This window comes from Gallus gallus, chromosome 15, assembly GCF_016699485.2.
Source record: "Gallus gallus isolate bGalGal1 chromosome 15, bGalGal1.mat.broiler.GRCg7b, whole genome shotgun sequence".
Taxonomy (NCBI): Eukaryota; Metazoa; Chordata; class Aves; order Galliformes; family Phasianidae; genus Gallus; species Gallus gallus.
This window is the reverse complement of record NC_052546.1, coordinates 5,285,022-5,307,819: the sequence shown is the minus strand read 5'-3', so window position 1 is coordinate 5,307,819 and position 22,798 is coordinate 5,285,022. Positions and strand designations below refer to the sequence as shown.

Below are 22,798 nucleotides of genomic sequence, written 5' to 3'. Positions count from 1 at the left end.
GCCCTGTGACCAACTAATTCATTATCAGAACACGATGTATATATTTGTCTGCTTTGAGGAAGAATGATCTGAAGCTTCCTCCGACGCATGCCCTAATCAACCAGTGGCCTGACACTCAACTTTTCACTTGGTCAGTTATTTGTTTCTATATGTATGCTACAGTCTTGGGTCTCTGGCTTACCTCAGGGCAATACTGTACTGATCCATTGCTTCCTGGTACTCGTTGACAGCTACAAGGAAGTCTCCCAGTATTCGATGCAGAACACAGTCGCTCTGGTTAGCCAGTGCGTTCCTTAGCAAAGCAATTCCATCTTCATACTTCTGCTCTCTACCTGTTTATTTGCAAAACTACAGTTTTAATTAATGGTTTAGATAAACCTGTAAGCAGACTGTACACTAAGGGCTATCACAACACAAAAGCATTTCTTCCCTCAGAGCTGTTGGCATGAAGGATGGCAGTAATACACTTTTTGTAAGCAATAACCGCTACACACATTAACACATATACTTTGAAGGCAAAACATTTTGTATGCAACGGTTTTAAGTGCTGCCATAATGTCAGTTGCTAGGTACAATTAATTCCTGTGCTTCTTCCTTCCAAATAGAACTGACAAATCCCTGTGGTGCAACATCTCTGTCATATTATTTGCACGGATGAGGCTGCAGAACACTCCTGTATATGAAAGAGTATGTTTTAAGAAAGTTGACATGAAAAAAGGAACTTACTAAGAAGTTCTGCTTTCTTTACCACAGCTTTAATGTAATCAGGTCTTTGTGTCAGTGCTTTGTCCAGTAATGTTTTTGCTTTCTCCTGTGTCACTGGGTCTTCAAGGCAGACTGTTGCTAACAGAGTGAGTGTCTGTGCATTTGCTCCCAGAGTTTTATACACATTATTTGCCATAACCATAGCTTCCCGGATACTGTTAGATGCTAAGTAACATTCAATGAGACCTGATAATAAGAAAGAAAAGCATTTCACTTTCATTTGGTACTGCAGTCAATTGCCCCATCTCAATTACTAGCACTCAGTCACCATGCAGAACAGATAACAGTGGATCAAGAGGACTGCAGTGTAGCTCTCTATAAGCAAACTGTAGACCATAGTGCATCTCCACGCATAACTGTTGCCAGCAGTTGAAACATTCTACAAGCAATTCCTAAGGCTGCCAATAAGCAGTATGCTGGAACCACTATTGTCCATTTTTATTTAATAATGTATATCTTCTGAAGTGTTTTATTTTGCTAAGAGAAGTTTAACACAGCTTTTAACTCTACAAGAAAATGCATATTCCCCCAAACATGAGTATTTCTCCTGAAGTACTTACCATCTAAACTTGCTCCTACTTAGGAGACAGTATGATAAAATGAGGCTCCTGGTATGACTAACCATACACTGAATGTCATCATCCAAAACTGATCTGCTCAAAACACCCAAGTCTGTTTACACTGAGATTAAACCACTTAAAAACAAACAACTGTTTTGAAAATGATTCTTATAAATACATGCATTCTCTAGTATCTCTTGTCTGACTACTTCTACCAGTACAGTTTTTTGGGTAAAAATAACTTACATGTTAGAAAGTCAACAGAGGAAAAGAGCTTGTCTATTCTCTTTCTTAATAACAACAAAAGCCATTAACGCTGCACCAATGCAGTCTGAGTAGCTTTGTTTCACTCACCCTCATAGCAATCCAACCTGCAAGGCGCAAGACGTATCGCTTCACGGAAGTGTATGATTGCTTCCTGTACTCGACCCATATTCCTAAGGGCAGCTCCCTTCAGCAACAGAGCCTGAACACTGTTGCTATTAAGCTGGATAGCTTTGGCTCCTAAATATAAGGCACGGGAGTATCGTTTACTATAAAAACTATGACACCTACGGAAAGACAAGATGGATGGTAAACATGTACTGCCTGTATACGATCACAGAGACTTAAAAGAGAGAGGGAAGAAAAAGGTTACAAGTAACTGCTGAACCTTCTACGTTTTAAGTTAAAAATAAACATTTGTGTAAAAACAAATACCTCCCCAAAGTTGAAAAACAAACAAACAAAAAAAACCACACCATTAACCATCACAGCTATTTAACACATCACTGCTATTGCAAAGGTTTAGTAATTCAAACCGGTTTAGACTTAAAGAAACCAACCAAAATAGGTACTCATGAATAGTTAAAGTTACCTCCAAAACAGGACAAAAAGCTGATTTCACTCTATCAGCTGTAATCAACCTCACTCAGCAAATCAAGAGTCAGGGTAAGAAAGGAAAGAGAGCATCTTACCCAGACACCACCCAGGGCTCTGCATGTTGATCTGAAATATTGAAGAGACGGCAGCCTAAGTTTTCTACATCCTCCAGTCGACCTTCTCGTGCCAACAAATATCCATACACATCCATTCCTATGGTGAAAAGTTTGAAGGTCAATCATCAAGAAACAGAAGGCTCATTCACTACAGTAAATCCAAACTTCCTAACTAAACTATTCCTAATATATGCTTCTTTGGCAAACCACATAAGTGGATATGTCACCTTCTAGATAACTGCCACTTTAAGCAACTTGCAATGCAATCACTCAGTTTACGATTTACTCACCTTTTATTAGGTAAGGATCCAGCATTTGAGCTTGTTCAAATTTTAAAATAGAGTTTTTATTATCTCCAGCTCTGAAATACAGGTCTGCTAAGCTCCCCAGTAGATCTACATTATCCCTCAGCAATGACTTTTTCTCTAAAGAGCTGTAAGAGAAACAAATTGCTGTTATTTGTGTGTAATAACATTAAAATAACATTAAATAAATATTTTATGGCATTTGATTACATCATGCTCTTTCAAGTCTTACCAAATAGTATTGATCGCTCTAGTGTTATCTCCAGTATGCACAAAAGCATATGCCTTGATCCACACTGAAAGCCAGTCCAAGTTCGGAATGCTCTGAATGATATTTATCGTCATGGAGGCCACTTCTGCACCTTTCACCGACAGCGAGAGCAAACCTGTTCAGAGAGGGATTCAAAATAATAAAAAACAATTTCAATCACCATTACTACAAATTATCTGAAGACTAGGAAGCACAAACAGTTTGTCATGAATTTATAGTTTGCATTAAATACATCTGCATTAAATATTACATAGAGATGGCAGTCAATTACCTAGTCCCAAACATGCTTCAAATTATAATGCTTCTTAGAACTGATGTACTTAACAGCGTGGAGAAACCTACCTAGTATGGCATCAAGTGCTAATGGGCACTGCCTCAGTACTTCCTTGTAGCTCGTAACAGATGAGCGTTCTTGACCTGCTTTCTTGTATAGATTTGCCAGCATCATATTGATCTGCAAGTATTAGAAAGGAGTTCTCACTAAGAAAAGGTCGCAACTTTGTCCTCCCTCCAGCATGCTGTCTCCCTCCCTTCCGTTCTGAGTAGTTCTTCTGAGATCACTATAACCTACCATGTTTTATAAAATTAATATTGACTCTTGAGTCCAAATATAAAATTTACATTTTTTTATTTACATAGTACATCTGGAAACCTCAGCATTGTGACATCCAAAAATGGGCAAGTGTCTTAAGTATGATGAGAAGAACCTGTATATCCACTGCACTAACTTTCAGTTAATTTCTTTATATCAATTCACTGGAAGCTCTGAAGAGAAGGAAGGCATGGAATGTTTCTGTTTAGCTTCTAAATAGTAACGATTGATAAAAGAACAGAAACGAGTCAAGCTCTGTGCAGTCCAACTAGTTGGGTCCCACTACAATATTTTATTATTCTGGTGTATATAGATTAAAAGTTTACTTTCCTCAGCCTTTTTTTCCACACAAGTACCAGTGACAAACATCTGCCAGAACAAACCTTTGGGGTTCTCTGTCTGGAAGGAATCCCATCCAGAATGGCAATGGCATCTTTATCTTGCTTCAGCATCGTGTAACATTCAGCCATTTTATATTTTACTTCAATTTCAGATGGTAAACACTGAAATAAAATGCAACTATTAAAAGACAACTGTAGTGGAAATGTTATGTCATAGACTGAAACAGTGACAGAACACCTGGTGGGAAGGCAGGGCCAACGTAGGGGAGCTCAGGTGCAGGCAATGTGCCTGATTGACCGAAGGGGTGGAGTCAGGATCCAGCCCTTCCCAGCCCTCATTTAAGGGTTGGCAGTGGAGGTGAGGGTGTTTCACTGGAGATCCCTGCCTACTAGAGACATTCTAAAGGTAAGCAGATTTTTTTCCTTTGTTTCTGTATCTATAGCTGCTGCATTAGGGCTTGTTTTCATTTGCTGCAGCCTAGGATTGTGCCACCCTGCTATTATTGCTGTGCTTTCCATCACATTATAACATTACAGCACTGCAACATTACAGTTACGTTTAAAAAACCAAACAAACAACATGAATAAGGTCTCCTCATTGAATGTGTAGTGTAGGTTAGAAATGCCTAGTGCAAGAAAGGTGCAACCTACTGATGGCTCACAGTGCTCATCTCTTCCAACATGATGAATTACATGTTTAAAGAAACAAAACAACAAAGCAGTCCACAGTCTAATGCTACAATACTGAATCTTCAACATTAACTGAAGCAGAGGGGATATTTCATGCAGCACACCAGTCAGTTTTGAAATACCTGGCTCTGGGGAGCTGATGCAGCGTTCCCAGTAGAAGGCCTCACTTTTGAGGTTTTACTTAATGCTTTCTTCTGCTGCAAAGCCATTGTATACTTGCTTACAGCATTTCTATATTCTTTATCGTGGAAAAGAGAGTCTGCGTGGTATACCAGAAGCTGGTACTTCTGAGATGGTGAAAACAGCTCCCTAGAAAAGATGCAGACAAGTTGAGATCACCCAACAGCCTAAGAACCAAGGACAGACCTGAAGTTATTCATCCAGCTTGAACTCCTGCTGTTTTGCCACGCAGTAACAGCACAGCTCCTCACAGAGCTGCTATCTTGCTGTGTTGAAATGCAACGATTTCAGAATGGGACTGTGGCTCTAACTATAGTACCTCACAAAACTACCCGAAAAACCTTTCCTGTTTCTCAGGAAAGCCCTGAGAAACAACGGGAAAAGCTGTGATGTACACAGGGCGCCCTTGTTAAGAGAGGAGGAAATCGCTGCATCTCCACTGTGGAAGCCCATGCAGGGCCACGGACCCCAGCTGCTGCCCGACCGTGGGCTGACAGAACACAGCTTCATCCCTTCAGGGCCGTGAGCAACGGGAGCGCACGAGGCCCATCGGGAAGGGGCCCTTTTCCTTCCCGGTCCCGTCAGCGCGGCGGGAGGGTCACTCACGGGTTGTTGCCGCTCATCGTTAGGAGAAGCCCGCTGAGGAGCCGCACGTTCGAGTGGAGGCCGGCGGAGGCCATCTCCCGTACGTGCTCCACCACGCTCATGCCGGCGGCGGAAAAGGACAGGACAGAGGGAAGAACGCGGCGCAGAACGGGACAATCTCCGCCTCAGCTCGCCGCCACTCCAAAATGGCGCCAAGGCGGGGGCCTCGCGCCGCTGTCTACAGGCGCCCGCGCAGTGCCCTAACGCCGCCCTAACGGCGGGACAGGCGCGCGGTGGGCAGCCCCGGGTGCCCCGCGAGGCCCCCCCGATAGTTCCGCGCACGCGCAATGGCGCTTTTCCTCAGTGGCGCTGTGGGCGGGGCGGGGTGTTGGTGTCTGTGTGTGGTATGAGGCAGGCGTTGTTGCTGGGTGTGTCCCGACCCAGCATTATGGTTTTTTTTTTCCTTTTAATTGAAGATTCAGACCTTGCGTCTGCGCAGCTCTTGAGCCTGGACGCTTTTCTCCTCAGACTTCACTGTGATGGCTGCAGCAGTGATGTGAGGTGGCAAAGCTTGTGCCTATGAGACAATTGAGGAGGAAGATCTCTCAAAACCTAGGCTGCTTCTGGCCCACAGCTGGGTGAAGTACCTCACTGGTGCTGCTGTGAACTACGAGGCACACAGTACCTCTCACAGGAGAGCTAATCCTGCACAGCAATAATGAGATAAAACAGTCGTGCCAGGAATTTTTCTTTCAGTCAATTACCACAAAAAGCGTGTTAGTGCTGTGTGGTGATGGTGAAAGTATTGCCACAGAGGAGACGGAATGAGACCAGCAGGTCCTCAAAACAAACACAGTATTTGCCAATATCATATCATGATGGCCTCTTCATCAAAATTGCATTTTTATTTCTTTCAAAGCTAACCATAAGACATAAAGCAGTTATCATATTAATTACAAGCTAAGTTTATTGGAAAAAAAAGTAAAAAATCACTGCACTCAACATGATACTGAGACTCTATCCAGCAGAGCAATCACATACCACTCCAGGCACAAACACCACTTCTTTAAACAAAAGCCCTGCTGTAAATGCTAGCTGTAGCCACTGACAATAAAGCAGCCTGCATCTGAAACAGCATGTTAGGAATCATTTATTAAGCACCAGCTTAATAATACTTGCTTACAGTACTCAAATGATCTTTTTACTTTACATCCCTGTTCCCCTCATTGACTTTTTTTCTTCATAAACACGTTTTTTTTCTTGGTACAAAATATATCCAAAAGAAAGGCAAAATATTTCGTACACCTTGCTGTGGAAATGCTTCATATTGCTGCTCTGCCTGTTCACTGCCCAGGTCCAGACAGGCTCTTGTTCATGAACTGTCTCTTCACAAAGCAGATCCACCACTGCAGGAGAAAACACATAATCAGAAAACAGGCAAAAGAAGTTTCCATCTTATAAATGAAATAGTAATTTAGAAGTATATTTATTACCTATTCCAATATATTTATTGCAATATAATAATGAACAAGGGCTGCATCAGAAAGCTATGCCTTTGATACTAAAGTAGCTTGAATAATTTCATTACTAAATGCAAACATATTTGCACATGAAATACATGACCAGGATGTAATTCATGCATTGATCGGTTATTTTTTAAAATCCAGATAAAAGGCAAAATGGTCTACTTCAAAGAAGCAATGAGATCAGAACTGCCTGGGAATATAAACAGCATCTCTCATGCCTATGAATTTCAACTTGAAGAGTTAAACTAGAACTGCATATTACTGCCCCACTTTTTAAAGTAGCTTGAATTGGAATTTGTTGTCTTACCATGTTACAGCTGGGAATTTATTGACAACTGGCAGTTCTCCGTTCCACTAGCCTGGTAAAACCAGGGAAGCCTGCTCCAGAGTTACCCACATCTGATCCCTCACCCTGTTCTCTTGCTTCTCGTCTTCTTTTTGAAGAAACAACCAAGACTCTCATTAAATCTGTGATCAGGCCAAATCCTTACCTTACTAGGCTTGTCACTCTGAGGATCAAATACTTTTTCACAAAGTCGAAGACCAGTTTCTTGCCTGAGCTGCTGCAAGTATGCTCTCATCACCTCTGAAATACAGCACAAGGACAAAATGGCATTAAGTCAAACTAAATTGAGCATGGAAGCAGTGGACATCACTGCTTAAAGCAGGAAATGTGAGCTGTCACATCTGTAGGCCCTTGCTGGTGTTCAATTTATAGCCACTATTTAGATTTTTTTTATGATATCTGTATCAGTAAAATGGATCATCCAAACTGTTTTCTTCTTTCAGCTAAACCTTTACCCATCATTTTGGGCTGCTTCTCTGCCAGTGTGGGAGTTGGCTTGGGCTCTGTTGTAGATTCTATCTAGCAATTATGTTGATGCAAAAGGCAGATGCAGACCCCTATTACTTTGATCTGTTGGATCTACGGATTGAGGGGAGTTGTCAGGCTCCTGAGGTCAGAAAACCTCAGAAGACAGAGTGAGAAGTTTTCAGGGTCCATTTTCTAGTAAGAACTGCAAAGACACAACTAGTAAAGCTTAGACCAAAGGAAGTCTTCAGAGTTCTTTGTTTAGTCTTACCTTCCTCCTGCTTGTTGGTAGGTTTGGCATAAATGGCATTAAGGGGAAAACCAGGCTCCCCAGGGATTGGGAAATTAGTGATTCCTAGTGTGTACATCTCTTTCTCTCCTTGGCCTTTGGAGTTACACTGAAAGAACCAACCAAACAATTGATTACAATCCGTAAAACATAAAGACTCATCAAGAACAGCAATGCAACATCTCTGCAAAACTACAGCCTTCAAGTATTTGTGGTTCTGTCAACTGGGACTGTGGTGAACCAAGTCTGTTGTGCCTTTAGAATGTGAATATCAGCAAATACTCTCCTGAGTACAATTCCCAGAACCGACTGTTTCCCTCCTTACCTTTTGCAGTTTTTTCAAGCACTCAGAAATGTAGAGAGTTATGTAGATCAGTGTTCTGTCAGCCTCATTCTGCAAAATAAGGGTAAGCACAGAGCCTGGTCTGTTAGACTATAGGGGACTTCATGGAACTGGTAGCAGTTTGAAACAGGAATGAGTTCATGCCATTTGTGCCAACAATTTCCTCGTAAGAGAGGAACTATTGCAAAAGAAAAAAAAATTACCTTAATTTCATAATTTTTGAAGAAAACATTAGCTTTGAAGTAGTAGATGGCTTCATCTATAATATCTGTATCTTTAGCTAAAAAAAAGAAAACAAAAAAAAAACAAAATTAAACAGTGCATCACTACACCACGTTTGGTCATAACTTTTACACACTGAAGTGCACAAACAATGTTTCTTGCAAAAGCAAAATCATTTACAAAAAGCAGAGGACTACACTAAATCTTACCCATATGAAAGACCGGAGGTGAACTCTGACCAAAATATTTAAGTTTCTTACTCTTAATAGGAGTTTTAATTCCCTTTTCCTTCTCTCAGTGTGACTTCACAAAGGGCAGCAGGTTGGTAGTTCTCCAGTTTCCCACCAGTTGAGTGACTCACCAGAGTTTTAACAGTATAGAATACACCGTTAAAACTCTTTCTGAGGGCCCAAAAGTACATTTGGAAGAAGTTAACACCCCAGTCAAACAACCTTCCTCATTATTCTCTTCAAAAAAAAGAAAAGGAGGAAGGGTAGATTACATAGTGACAAGTTGACTTGTAGCTTTCATTTTCTTTTACAAACACCCTAGACTGCTTGAATTCTGAAGTGTTTCCTTTTTCAAACTGAATCGCCACACTACTGGGAGATACCATCCCTGGGAAGTTCAACTTCATGTGCTGAAGGGGAATTCATAGGAGGTTGTCTGTAAAATTTGTCAGTATTGAGATGTCCATCACCAAAGTTTAGATTTTTGCTGCCCTACAGTGTTGCCTAACTCCTTCCTCACCCTTTAGAGCAGCTAAGCATCCTCAGCCAGTACACCAAAGCTGAGTTCTGCAGCTAAACCTCCACTTCCGCTGACAGCAAAGGGTTCACACCACCACGTCCTCCTCACAGCCTGCTGAAAAGTACACCGAGGCACAGGAGGAAGTGTGAAAATAGTATCTGTAGGCAGTGTTAATTGCTAAAGCAACTGAATTACCTGGAGCTGTTCCAGACAACAGCCATAGGATCATTATTTTCTGTGGTTTGCACCACTTCAGTATCTGAAAATTCTGTCTTCCTCTATAAAACATTCAATTTCTAAACAATTTTTCTGTTCTGGTAGGTCTGGTCTGGAGCAAACTGCGAAAAATGATTACTAGCAAAACACAAAGGGCTTTTCAGAGATTCTTATAAACTTACTTTCTCGAGGTGCTGGGCCTTTGAACTGGCTTCTGATGGGTAACAGTGCCATGTTACCCACTAGCTTGGTATCTGAGTCCATTAAAGTTGAATGGTAAGCCTAGAGACGGGGGAAGGCTGATTATTATTCCTGCAGAAAATTGCCCTTCCAGCATCCTGTTGGCAGCACAGACTGATTGCTGCTCTCACATGTCATCAAATACAAATCAGAGTTTTGTTTGTTAGTGATGCTTCCAGCAACCTTTCCTTGCACAAACAACGGTCATTTTTTAATAAGGCTCTCTGCGACTCAGCACCATTCCAGTGATAACCACAAAAGCACCATCCTGGAACCATTCATGTCAGTGGTGGTGGAAGAGCACAGGCTGAGAGAGCTGGGGCTGTGCAGCCCAGAGAGGAGAGGGCTCTGGGGAGAGCTAAGAGCGGCCTGTCAGTATCTAAAGGGGCTGTAAGAAAGAAGGGGACGGACTCTTTAGCAGAGCCTGTGTGACAGGACAAGGGGAAATGGTTTCAAACCAAGAGGGGAGATTTAGACTCGGTATAAGGAAGAAGTGTTTACACTGAGGGCAGTGAGGCACTGCACAGGGTGCCCAGAGAGGTGGTGGTGCCCCATCCAGACAAGAGGGGCCACAGTTCAGACCCAACCCTGCAGACAGCCACGGTCAGGGGATGGAGCTGTGAGCACTGATGGAGCCGTGGGTGTCCCCGTGCACTGCAGGCAGTGGGACCAGGCGGCCTCTGGAGGTCCCTTCTGACTCAAACGGTTCTGTGAGTCTATGATGGGATAAAAATGTTCCAGATCTGCGTGTACCACTCCATTCCCAGCCCACCTAACAGGTAATTGAATTGGCAATTAAGTCTGTTAATTAAAACCAGAAATTGGAAAGGGATTATATGTTATTTCCATGTCTAGTAATAGTAAATAACTAAATAACCAAAACCAGGCTTATCACATACACACACACACACAAAAGGCCTTTCTGTGCATAAAACTGGTGTAAGTGACTAAAAAACACCTGAATGTGACACTTCCTGGAGAAGCGGTGTGGCCTTGTGGTGCAGTTCCCCCACATGCACCCCCACCTCCCACCGCCCAGCTGGGGACCACGGGGGGGCCGTCACCTCACGCAGCCCTGCCTTTGTAGGGCCAGCAGAGTAAGAAAGAGGAAGAAAGAGGAAGGCGGCAACACACCGATCCCCCCCTGGGTGCGAGGCTCCCGGCTACAGCCCCTCTCCCGCCCGCGCAGCCGCCCCCAGCCCGGCCCCACAGAGCGGCCCCGGCGCTGAGCGCCCGCCCTGCCTCTTCCCTCCCCCTGACCCGCTCCGCTCACCGGCATGGCGACGGGCAGGGCGCAGCTCGGTGCGAGGGCAGCGGCGCTGATCTCGTAGCAAACCTTCCTCTTCCTTCAGGAAATGAGGCAGCGGGGCGGTGCGAGCGGGGGAAGCCGCAGCCTGCACCGCCCCGAGGAGCCGCTCCCTGACGGGGAAGCACAGAACCGACCCCCCTTCCCGGGCTGGGTCTGAACTGTGGCCCCTCATGTGAGCCACAGTGCCCCATTTGCCCCACCACTGCCTCGTCGCATGAGTCAGGCCGAAAAAATGGGGAGATTTGGAGCTGAAGGGCTGGGTTTCCCCTTTCCGTGAGCAGAGGGCATCTCTGCTGTGAGGATGGGCTGAGGGAGATGGGGTGGGTGTTCAGCCTGGAGGAAAAGAAGGCTGCAAGGAGTCCTTACAGTGGCCCAAAGGGGCCAAAGGGTGAACACCCAAAGGAGGTGTTCAGTCAGCAAATGTAGCGAGAGGTCTAGGGGTGATGGTTTTAAACAAAAGGGTGGATTTAGATCTGATATTAGGAAGAAATCCCTCGCCCTGGGTGTGGCAAGGCACGGAACTGACTGCTGGAGAGCTGGGAGTGCCCCATCCCTGGAGGTGCCCAAGGCCGGGTTGGATGGGGCTGTGGGCAGCCAGATCTGATGGCTGGCAGTCCTGTCCATGGCAGTGGGGGTGAAACCTGGATGGTCTTGAAGATCCCTTCCAACCCAAACCATTCTACGATTTGATGACGTGTCCAAAGGATGTGGAAGGCTGGAATCAAGCCATATCAAGCCCTGCCAGGATGTGATTAATTCAGCATAGGCATCAAACGACTTGCCACATAATGAGGTTACACTGTAACTATTAAACATGGTCAGGATTTCTGGCTCCGTGCATCAAAGTCCCCAAGAGCTGCGTTTTCTAACCTCTTTCTGGTTATGGCAATGACTACCCTGAACTCTCACCTAACTGTCCAGCGCTGGGAGTAGGTTTGTCATATCCTCAGGTTTAGATAAGTGCCACTGCCTCAAAATATTCAACCATTGCTTTGGTTTACCAAGCTACTCCTACAAAATGACATTAGATGCTCTTATTCCAACAAAGTACTTGGCTGACATTTTGTATGGGATAATTTCTAAAACACGAACGATATATTACATAGAGAAAGATTACATGCCTATATAAGGGCATTTACTGATATTAAGCTTTATATAACCATGAAGCCCTTTTTAGAAAATACTTTTATTCAATAACTGCATGAATAAAACTCATTCCTTAGGATCAAGGAAAGGTTCATAAATACTTGGATGTGACTAGCAGAAAAACATCCTCCAGTACAGCTGAAAGTAGCTATTAAACTGGACTAATATATTTTAGGAGAAATAATAAAAAATATTTTGAAAACGTTTGAGAATCTAGGAACATTCTGTATTTACAAAAGAACTATAAACAGTAATATAGCTCACTATATTCTGTCATATGAACTGTCATATAGCTCACTTTTCACTAGAAATGTTAGTTGTCTTAAAGGCAAAACATCAAATAAATATGTTTGTGTGGAGGTGGATGTTTTTGGTTTTCTTTAAAACACACAAGCAATGTATTTTCTTCCTCTTTTCCAACATTTGCTCTTTACTCATTCACATGATCTTGAAAATACTCATCCACAAGTGCAGATTTATCTTCTTCATATTCCTGCCAACAAGAAAACAAAAAATGTAAAACCTGACTTTTCTCTAGTGACTGTTGGACATTGTCAGTTCTGCGATGCTTTATTTTAGTAACCACAACAATGTCCAGTGCTGATCAAACAAGTAGCAAAACTTTCTGAAAAGCAGTTTGTTTCTAGAGCTATCCAAAACGTATACATCAAAATCTAGATGCAGTTATTTTGCATATTCAGAAAGTAGGAAACTGAATTTTAAAAAAGTGATCGAACTACTGGACTTATTCCTTAGAATCTATGAGCTGAATAATAAAACTAAACAGAGCTTGGAACTGATTTTAACCCAGTAATCTTCCATCATGCATTTTACATGACAGATGTATGAGAGATTAGGAATGGTTTTACAACACACATACTCAATGCAGAAATTTTTAGGGGAAGCTTGAACAGACATTCAGGTAGAGATCTTAGTGGTATATAATCATCTTTTACGACCTTTAAAATTCAAATAACATATTTATATTATGATTTGTATTATGGATCCTTTCTGATTTTTCATCTTATCTTCAGAAGTACCTTACCTTCGGTTCTTTAAATTCAAGATCTTCTCCATACTGGATGGTAGTGTCTATGTGCTGCAGAACTATGTTTATACTTTCCTCATCGGAGCGATCAAAAGGTAGAAATCGAACCATACCATAGTCATCAATCTATAGCAAGGATTCAAAAGACATCAGCAGGGAAATACACTAAGTTTTCTCACCATTAAAGGATACCAATTAAAGAGCACTATACGTACCAATCCACATATGGACTTAGTCAGTTTTTTAAACATTTTGCTTTTCAATATATTAGTAGAATCTTCAATCATAGAATACATATCTGGATCTAAGTACCTGGGAGAAACAAAGCTATTGTTAACAACAAAACACAGAACAAATGAGTCACTATGCTTTTACACAGCTACCACAACCACCCATCATTCTGTGATTTTGAATGAAGTTTACATCAAGATATTACACTACAGAGCAAGTAATGCTTTGGAACTTACTTTTCTATTTCCTTCTTAGCTTTCTTGCTCAGCAAATCCATTTTAGTCATGATGTTAATCTGTGGAATCTCTAAAGAGATCATTGCACTGAGTGCTGCCAGAATTCCAGATATAAACTTAGGGAATATGAAAAATGTAGTTAAGTACAGAAAAGCACAAAATCATCATGCAGGACACTACCACAGACCAGGACTAACTTATTAATATACTGCATATGGGGATGAGGAGTCATTATCTCTGTTGGAAAAGGGAGGTGCTAAGGTTCCTGGCTGCCATCTATTTCCAGAGGATTCTTATTGCTCGACAGGGAAAGGGTCATTCTCTCTCTAAAATGAGAAAGCCCTTATAGAACAACGGAACAATTTAAGTTGAAATGGACTTTTAGAGATTGTCTGGTCTCTACAACTGAGGCAGCTGAAGCCAACAATCAGATCTTCCCCTGCTTAGCATTCCTTCCTTTGGACTAAACAAACCAAGTTCCCTTTCTTGTTCTATACCAATATGAACTTTTGTGAAACTTTACAAGAATTTGTACAAGATTTCAAATGGATACCTTAAAAGATTCCACCATGAACTGAGAATCGACAAGAAACACTCCACAGACACGGAATTCCCACTGCTGAAGCTGTTCCACCAGCTGTTTCATCACTGGCAAATGTGTATAGAGTTCAATCTGACCTAGGACACACTTTGGATATCAGTATGCAGAAATGTAAAGCTAATAGAAACAGCTTGCAGATATTAGTTATAGAAATATTGGCATTATGCTTAATATGAATAACAGCTAATAAAGCACGGTCTCTTTTCAGACAACCCTGCCTGTATTTGGATGGAATCATACAGTCAATCTGGAGAAGAAAAAAAAAGCTATATTTTCCTCTCCTGATCTCCAGTTAGCATTTGTTAGCAGTTGCCATAGATTTCCCCCACTGTCTGGTGTTACCAAAGGCCAGTGCTGTCACCTAAACTCAAATGGGGCCAAGTTCACTTCTGAAGCATCTGACTCTTGACAATAGTTAATAATACAAAAAATGTGTGAAAACAAGGCTGAGGGGAGACCTCACCACTCTCTACAGGGGCCTAAAAGGAGATTGCAGCAAAGCACGTGACAAGAGAGAGAACATGAGGAAATAGCCTCAAGCTGCACAAAGGGAGCTTTAGATTGGATGTTGTATGGGAACTGTCTGAACCACACTGACTGAGCTCCTGGAGAAAAGACCTGGTCAGCCCTGGAAGCACAGGTGAAGGCAATTGATCTGTGCAATTAAAAGGGGTGGAGCCTGGCTCTTAAACCCCATTTAAGGGCTGACTGCCACTCTGGAAGGATCTCCTTCTGGAGTTTCCTCCTCTGTGGAGTTTTCTCTACAAACTTAGATCCTCAGAGATGGGTGAGCAGTTCTTATCCTTCTTGCGTAACATCTTCCTATCGCGCTTGTCTTTCTGCCATTACAGATGTCAGGAAGAATTTCTTCATGGAAAGAGAGGTTGAGCACTGGATTGGGCTGCCCTGTGGTGAATCTTCCAGCCCTGGACTGAGGGGAGACCTCATGGTGGCCTACAGCCCCCTCACAAAGGGAGCAGATGGGAAGTGCTGAGCTCTGGTGACAGGCTGAGAGAATGGCATGGAGCTGTGTCAGGGGAGGGTTGTCAGACTGGGTATTAGGGAAAGGTTCTGCATTAGAACCAGGGGGCAGCAGGCATGGCCCCGAGCTGCCAGAGTTCAAGAAGCATTTGGACAAAATGGTCTCAGACACAGAGTTTGGATTTTGGGTGGTGCTGTGTGGCACCTGAGATTGGACCTGATGATCCTTATGGGTCCCTTCCAGCTCAGGATGTTCTATGATTTGGGATTTCAGGTCATGGTTTTGTGGTGGTCCTGGCAGCATTATGAGGTGGTTGGACTCGACCATTTCATTGCTCTTTTCCAACCTCTGTGTACACAGTATGACATCAAAACGCACACCATTTACCTGGGCAGTCAAACAGTATATAATCATCCTCCACGTGCCCCAGGCTCTCCTCCAGCCAGTTGAAGTTGTTGGCAAAGTACTCCATGCAGAACACCAGGCCGCCATTGGGACCGAACCGTAAGGAATCATCTTCCATAACATCATCCACCTCTATGAGCTCCCGTATATCTGCAACGGCAGTACACTTACGGATGTGGGTAGCACAAGGCTGCCGTGATAAGCTCCTATTCCCCCCAGCTCTCTCCCGATGCCACGTAGGGGCAGAGGGCGCTCACCTGCCATGACGGGATAGCTGAAGAACTCAGCGGCCGGGTCCAGGTTAACCACCTGCACGGCGCGGCCCAGCGCCTCGCAGTGCTGCAGCATGGTGGAGCAGTACGTGCTCTGCAAGGCACACAGACACTGTCAGCGCCCGTTCGTCGCCATCCCCCCGCCCTCTCTGATCCTTCTCACCTTGCCGCTGCCCGCCGGGCCCATCACCAGCTGCGCGTAGCGCGGCATGCCGGCCTCCGCGCAACGCAGGAGCGGCGACGCTTGACCCCTCCGCCGCTCCGTAGCGCGAAGGTCCCGCGGGCACCTCCCGGCTACGGAGCGGCTGAAGGCTCAGAACGGGCGGCTCTCGCGAGATTTCCATGGCGGCGCTGTGAGGGCGCGCGCGTGCCGCGCGGTGCGTGCAGCTGCAGCCGCCGCCGCCGCCTGAGGAGGAGCTGCGGCCTGAGGGGCCGCCCGGGTAACGCCACGGTGTTGCGGCCGCCGGGCTCCGCGCGCCTCTCTGCCTCATTTCACGCCTCTCACGCTCCTCATGGCACCCTTCCCCACCCTGCCTGCTGTCCCTCGGACCCTCTGCGCCCTCCCGGTCCCTATCGGAGCCCAGCAGCCTGCCTACCCTCTCGCTGCCCGGGGCCCATCGCCGGCTCTCGGTGGTTCCCTGCCCCTCCCCGCCCCTCGGGCTCCCGGGTCTGTTCCCTCGGCTGTGTCGCGGCTCCTCCTGGCTCCGAGTCTTCACAAACACAGCCCTGGAAGTCCCGGGGCTCCTTCATGCACTGAGCCCCACTGTTGGTTGCTATTTTCGAAGCCCCTTACCTGGGAATGTGTGCCAGTAAACCACCGCTGAGGGTATCGGTTGGGTTGGGTTGGGTTGGGTTAGCCTCTGGGTTTTGGGTTTTTTTTATTATTATTATTTTTTATTTTTTTTATTTTTTTGCCATTGTCCCGAGATCAGCTCTGGACTTTTCAGATACTGATTTAAATAACCTCTCTTGTTTCTAAATGCAACCCTTCCACACTGTGCTGCCACTGCTCAGTTATCACTGATAAAACACCCCGTGTTTTGCTTAAATTAACGTGCTCTGTGTGTTGTTTGTGCACATCTTCCTTCATTTTACATTGAGTTTTGTTTCAGTTTGCTTTCTCCCTTATGTACTACAATTCCAAACTTCATGGTATCTTTTGCATCCGCTTCCCTGCTTTCATTATTTCTTGACAGCTGTTTTTTTACTCCTTGATTACTTCTGCTCTTACAGTTGCAGCTCTTTTCTCCGGACTTTGTAGTTTGGTCAGTCTCTGGGGGTTTGTTATGTAGGAAATGATGTAAATAACTTTAACACAAAACCGTAAGCCCTGACTCTTTGATTCTGCAACCTGCAGGCTTTTGACATGGCCACAGATGTAGCTGAGCCTGTGGTCCCTGACTGCAGGGGAGACATAAGGAGCGGCGCCAGGTCAGATGCTGACTACCCTCTTCGGGTCCTCTACTGCGGAGGCAAGTGCTGAAGGGGCAGCTGCCCACAGCTCTTACAATGGGGCGTTAGTAAGGGCAGCCAAGCAGAAAAAGTGAGACGGTTGGAGGTTTTCTTCTGGTCAGTTTTGAGTCAGGTAGAGCATGGTCAGGGTGACCTTTCTGATGGAAGTGCTGATAGCTTTCTGTATATGAAAGCTCTGTTGGAGGAGTGGTGCTCAGACATTTTGGGCAAAGATTTGTTCCCACAGAAAGCTGGTAAAACCTTTAGCACAGAAAAGCCATCTGACTATTGGTAGGAGAACAAGAAATAAAGTTCAGGGAAGTAGCTGATGCACTGTTTGGAATTATGCTTTACTCATATTTGTAGTTATGTGGCTGGATTTTTAAAAGGATATAATCTTGAGGTCTGCACTTGAAGTATGTTATTTTGCATTGGATTTGAATACTGTTGCAGGATTCCTATTTTGAAGGAGGCTGAATTGTTGGTTTGGGTGTGTTTTGTAGGATAAAGACCACCCAAGAAGGTGGGCATCTGTCATAGCTGCTGTTCTGATAGATTTATCTTAATGCACAGCATGAAAGCAAATGACTAAGAGGAAAAAATACAGAATGGTATTGATTGTCATCTTTTGAATCAGCATATGTTTATTACAAGATGTTATGATGAAAGAAAGCTTCAGAATACCAGTTTAAGTAGAACACTAAGGCTGTAAGTTGAGAACTCAACTGTGATTTCTTTTTTTTTTTTCCCTCGTGCTCTAGTCTGTTCATTGCCAACAGAGGTGAGTCAGGTTTTTTTTGTTTCTTCTTTCCAATGTATGACTTCCATGATGATTCTTTCTGATCTTTTCTTGCTTTCAGTTGTGTTGATTCTGTGCTTTTATCCACTGTCATCTTTAGGATGTCATGTGTCCTGTGTGCTGGTGAAGCATTGGTATCTGGTCACCTTAAGGAGAAATGACTAAGCTAAATAAATAGCAAATGGATTTTGTTGTTTTTGTTTGTGATGCATCTTATAATTACTTTGCTAACAGCGTTTATGTGGCCTTTCTTCTCTAGTACTGTGAATATATGCCTGATGTGACTAAATGCAGACAATGGTTAGAGAAGAATTTTCCAGATGAGTTTGCAAAACTTACAGTAGGTGAGAATCTTCCTTTATTCTCTGGCTAATATGTGTACTCGGACATATTCACAAATTCTTGAGCTTGCCCATTTCTCATCTCTTCCATCTGCGTTGAGTCTGAAAATTAAATTCTTTTCTCAAAAGTTTAGCATGCTTTTGGATGCTGTGAAAACAAGTTTGATAATGTCAGAAAAAATCAGAAATAATGTTTGGCCGGTATTAAGGTTTGTGCTGTGACCATTTTGACAGCTTGCAGTTGCTTCCTGTCAAACTTAATATATCCAATTTCATGTCTTTGCAGTGTAGACAGTGGGTTGCTGGAGGACAGGTCATTAGTGCTATCGTACTTATTGATTTGGAATTTCAGTGTCAGTAATTTTTGTCTCTTTCTGGAAATGACTGAAGGAGACTATTAAAGCCATAACTGTATCTTTGATCTGGAGGTCACAAGCCTAATTTGACCAAGGACTTTAAGGAACATGCATCATTCAGGGGATACTGCACTAGAGCAATCTATTTAGAGGCCTAGTGAAATGTCACTGTACCTGATTTCTTGTTTCTTTAACAAGAAACAGGTGTGTGTTAGTCACTGCTAATTTTGTTCTTTTGTTCTCTCACCATTCCTCTCTGATGTATTAAAGAAAATTCACCGAAACAGGAAGCTGGGGTTGGAGAAGGCCAAGGAACTGCAGGAGAAGAAGAAGAGAAGAAGAAGCAAAAGAGAGGCAAGGTCTAAATAGTTGCTTGTGGTATTGATTTATAAGCTGTTGAGGTCATCTTTTCCTTAGACTGTGACACAGTTTCCTTGTGTTTTGGTTGTGTTAGCTATGCTTTGACTGCAGAAAAGGTACCAGATAAGTTCCTTTCAGTTAACAGCAGAGTTTGCACAGAAGTATATGCTAACAAAGGAACTGTATAGTAGCAACAGTAAGTGAAAGGTGAGCTGCATCTTCTGTGTGCTCCTGTCATTGTTGTGGCACTTCTTCAGAGTACTTATTCTCAACTTGAAATCAGTTGGTGTACCTCCCAAAAGGTTTCTGCCTTGCAGTTCATAGGTTGCTTGCAGATTAGAACAAAGATTGCTTTCCTCTCAATGCCTCATACCACTACTTTTGCCTTTTTTTCCTTCTCTCTCTCCCCATTATTCGCATAACAGAATTTGGTTTTACACTTCAGCACTACTATTTGTGTCTCCACTAACAGCTGTGTCTTTTCTAGAGCTATGCTCTAAGTGCAGATATTTTTTTTTTATTGTTAGATTTTTCTGTTTAATTAACATAGTTTTCCACCATGAGTTAGAATACTGTGGTAATTAATACATATTTGCCTGTTTTATGTCAGTTGTGCCTGTAGTGCTTCATAAATGATGGTTAGTAGTCCACTAAGATGCATATTTTAAGTGACATATCCCTGCAGATGTTTTATTTGCATGTCTTGGTAACCAGCTATATTTATCCTTGTCCATGGGATACATGTAGTGACAAAAGTAACTTTAAATTCTCTAGCTTGGGTGCTTTTTTCCAGACACTTCAGAACATTTTCTTTAAATATTATTTCATTGTGTGGCATGCTATGGATAGATCTCAGCTTGACTTTGGTTAGAAAATAAGTGTGTAAAATATTTGTAGATGAAAATGGAAATCCAAAAATGGAATCTCAAGTTTTGTGGTAATTCAGAGTATAGTGTAAAGTATGACGGCACGAGGTTCTGAAGAGAGGATGACAAGAAAACAAACAAGCAAAAACTTACTGCAGGTATTGACTGAAGAAACTCTGAGATAGAAATTTCCTGTCTTAAATTATTATGTACCAATTTATAGTGATGTAGAATCGAAAGTGTTGCATGCTGGGGAAGAAAAAGCATTCACAAGAAGTTTGTCTGCTTGACATGGATTCTTTTAAGTTTTCTTGGTGAGAAAGCTCTGGAACAGAACTTTAGTTACCCTGGGGTAACTTGATGAGTGTATACAAAGTTAGCTGAGATGATAATCTCATTTGAAGACTCGTAATGAGTGGGATTAATCTTCTGCATGCCTTACACTGACTTATATCTACCTAATATGTGAAGCATTCCCTCAGGTTGACCTAGAAACGGATAGTAAATAAGAAATTAAACCATGTGCAAGTTTGGCAGTCAACTACTGTAGCTGCCTTCTGTTTGAGGTGTGGTGTTCTGATGTGTTTGGGTTTTTTTCCTGCTAACCTTTATATAAATTTGTTTTGTACTGCAGTCCTGTGTTGATACGTAGAACTTCATGTGCTGTTTAACACAGCAGCCTAAGCAGGCAAGGCTTCTTAGCCTTAGTAAACAGACATAAATCATTTTCTTTGCCTTAGACAAAAACTCAAAAGATATTAAAGTAACAATTCGTTCCTAACTGAAGTGAATACCAAAGAAAAACGCTTTAGAGAGGGGTTAAATGTAGACCAAATGCAGTGGTTAGTGAAATGTGGGAAACACCCATCAGGGTTCTGATGTGCATTCTGTACTTTAATGCACATTTGACATGTATATGTTGTTATTTCTTGTGACGTTAAGTTTTGACCCGGGATCTTTCTGTTAAGAAATTAAATTAAAAGGTTCTGAATGGGAGATGACTAACATCCAAAATACATTTTTGTTTACATATACCCAGACTGGGAAATAGGTTTCTTTGTTTACAGGACTGAAATGCAGCCTTACAGCCTTTTTTTTCCTCTAACTGTGAAGTCATTTAACTAACCATATAATATATTCTGCTTTAAAGGTGGAAGAGGTCAGATAAAACAGAAAAAGAAGACTGTACCACAGAAAGTCACAATAGCTAAAATTCCTAGAGCAAAGAAAAAATACGTCACAAGAGTCTGCGGCCTTGCAACGTTCGGTGAGTCGATGTTTGTGAGGTGTGTTGTGTAGATTTTAGATGTGCTTGCCCTTAACTTTATCTTACCTAGAGCCTTAGCTTCTGTAATGTGAGGAGAAAAGGTAACCTTTAAGATATTTCTTCTGATTGTATGACCTCGAGTGGTTTGCAGAATTTCCATGGAAGTGCTGAAGTTTGAACTTTAAACTAAGTTCAACTTTAAACTTTTAACCGCTGGTTAAAACAGTTTTAATTATGAGTAGATCTAATGTGATGATGACTGTACTTAAACTGCCAGTTTTCCCATACACAGAAATCGACCTCAAGGAAGCACAAAGGTTTTTTGCTCAGAAATTTTCCTGCGGTGCCTCAGTAACAGGAGAAGATGAAATCATCATTCAGGGCGATTTCACAGATGACATTATTGATGTAATCCAGGAGAAGTGGCCTGAGGTAATCAGCGGTTTCTTCTGTAAGAGCTCTAGTTTTCAGTCATAGCCTGCGACCTTTCCAGTGATTTTCAGAAGCAGGTGTAATCTGTGGCAGCACAGGCTGTGGGGCAGAAGTAAACAACCCATTGTTGCCCCCCTATCAGCAATTAGGTTAAGGAGTGATTAAAGTTGAACACTGTTTCACCTGTCCAAAAAAAGCCAGACTCCCAGAACATGGAGTGCTGAAAGCTTCTCCATTTCATTACCTGTCTAGTGATGGGACATGCAAGAAGGAAATACATTTAATGTGGTGTTTTGCCCTTTTTTTTTTCCCCCCTAGGTGGATGATGATAGCATTGAAGATCTTGGAGAAGTCAAGAAGTGATGGTTGAAGACTACCTTTATTTAATTAATGGTTATAAATGACGTAGCCAAAGTGAGGCTTCTGAACCCATGGATTCTGCAGTGGCACTGTGGAGAGCCCACATCCTTGGCAATTTCACTGTTCTGTATAGGCTGCTTGGATTTTTTTTTGTTGTGATATTTGCTGAAGTAAAATTGGGGTCTATCATGCCTACGCATGAAGATTTAAATAAAATTCCTGTTCTTCACTGAAGATGGTTCTGTTTTCTGTAGAGCTACTTTCATTCCTAATTGTATAGAGAAATAATAATTTAAGGAATTAAAAGTGTTCTGCTGAATTAAGTATTTAAAGCGTCCATGAAATGTACAGGAGCATGCACCCCTGACTTACCAGCATCAAATCTGAGAAATCAGAGTGAGAAATGTGGTTTTGCTTCAGGTTTGCTTGCAGGAAAATGTATTTTAAAAGACAGTGGTGTCTCTAACGAGATAACTGGATATCTGTAGCTGTTCCCTTATAGAGCTGAGCGGGGCAGATATTTCCATTCACTGACCTCCAGTTGGGTTCACATGTGTCCGCTCAGCATTATTAATCGCCGTGTTTTCCTGAGCAGCTCCGCCGTCCCGCAGATCCTACGCTGGCAGCCCGTGGCCTCCCGGCCGGCCGGAGCGGGATTCGAACCCGCGGTCC

At 42.9% G+C, this 22,798-nt stretch overlaps 4 protein-coding genes and 2 long non-coding RNA genes across 13 annotated transcripts in view; 2 read left to right on the top strand and 4 right to left on the bottom strand.

Moving 5' to 3' along the window:
• Positions 1-5,480, bottom strand: part of ANAPC7 (anaphase promoting complex subunit 7) — a 19,372-nt gene extending 13,892 nt beyond the window's left edge. For 4 of the 5 annotated variants that reach the window (XM_040648386.2, XM_040648387.2, XM_025155653.3 and 1 more), the window contains exons 1-10: positions 5,288-5,480; positions 4,624-4,810; positions 3,854-3,973; positions 3,221-3,332; positions 2,840-2,993; positions 2,593-2,735; positions 2,282-2,399; positions 1,680-1,876; positions 727-951; positions 182-332 (exon numbers count right to left, since the gene is read on the bottom strand). In XM_040648386.2, coding sequence (XP_040504320.1) covers positions 182-332; positions 727-951; positions 1,680-1,876; positions 2,282-2,399; positions 2,593-2,735; positions 2,840-2,993; positions 3,221-3,332; positions 3,854-3,973; positions 4,624-4,810; positions 5,288-5,388 — 1,508 coding nt within the window. In that variant the 5' untranslated portion in view covers positions 5,389-5,480. The remainder of the gene's footprint in view (positions 1-181; positions 333-726; positions 952-1,679; positions 1,877-2,281; positions 2,400-2,592; positions 2,736-2,839; positions 2,994-3,220; positions 3,333-3,853; positions 3,974-4,623; positions 4,811-5,287) is intronic. The other variant, XM_040648389.2, reaches the window with a different exon arrangement.
• Positions 4,174-6,504, top strand: LOC124417222. Its single transcript, XR_006931553.1, has 2 exons — positions 4,174-4,217; positions 4,728-6,504. It is a non-coding gene; the product is annotated as an uncharacterized LOC124417222 (long non-coding RNA).
• Positions 6,463-11,002, bottom strand: ARPC3 (actin related protein 2/3 complex subunit 3). Its single transcript, NM_001277486.2, has 7 exons — positions 10,937-11,002; positions 9,606-9,705; positions 8,439-8,515; positions 8,218-8,286; positions 7,875-8,001; positions 7,284-7,378; positions 6,463-6,672 (listed from the first exon to the last, which is right to left on the bottom strand). The coding sequence occupies exons 1-7, from the start codon at positions 10,940-10,942 to the stop codon at positions 6,610-6,612; spliced, it is 537 nt and encodes a 178-aa protein (NP_001264415.1). The 5' UTR covers positions 10,943-11,002; the 3' UTR covers positions 6,463-6,609.
• Positions 9,641-16,163, bottom strand: GPN3 (GPN-loop GTPase 3). The gene is made up of 9 exons (XM_425270.8): positions 16,057-16,163; positions 15,879-15,987; positions 15,604-15,771; positions 14,187-14,311; positions 13,634-13,749; positions 13,382-13,478; positions 13,164-13,292; positions 10,937-12,611; positions 9,641-9,705 (listed from the first exon to the last, which is right to left on the bottom strand). Exons 1-8 carry the CDS (start codon positions 16,102-16,104, stop codon positions 12,549-12,551), a joined length of 855 nt encoding a protein of 284 aa, XP_425270.2. The 5' UTR covers positions 16,105-16,163; the 3' UTR covers positions 9,641-9,705; positions 10,937-12,548.
• On the top strand, positions 14,961-22,360 carry DENR (density regulated re-initiation and release factor). 4 transcript variants are annotated; one of them, NM_001396389.1, is made up of 8 exons: positions 14,961-15,021; positions 17,251-17,365; positions 18,107-18,126; positions 18,404-18,488; positions 19,112-19,195; positions 21,218-21,334; positions 21,627-21,766; positions 22,085-22,360. In NM_001396389.1, the coding sequence occupies exons 2-8, from the start codon at positions 17,260-17,262 to the stop codon at positions 22,127-22,129; spliced, it is 597 nt and encodes a 198-aa protein (NP_001383318.1). In that variant the 5' UTR covers positions 14,961-15,021; positions 17,251-17,259; the 3' UTR covers positions 22,130-22,360. The 4 variants fall into 4 exon arrangements, 3 of the variants coding, with proteins under 3 accessions (NP_001383318.1, NP_001072973.1, XP_015130830.2); NR_173338.1 differs by lacking the exon at positions 14,961-15,021 and adding an exon at positions 16,227-16,333 and having other exon boundaries at positions 19,112-19,200; NM_001079505.2 differs by lacking the exon at positions 14,961-15,021 and adding an exon at positions 16,227-16,333.
• LOC121106886 lies at positions 21,549-22,798 on the bottom strand. The gene is made up of 3 exons (XR_005840137.2): positions 22,662-22,798; positions 22,499-22,588; positions 21,549-22,394 (listed from the first exon to the last, which is right to left on the bottom strand). It is a non-coding gene; the product is annotated as an uncharacterized LOC121106886 (long non-coding RNA).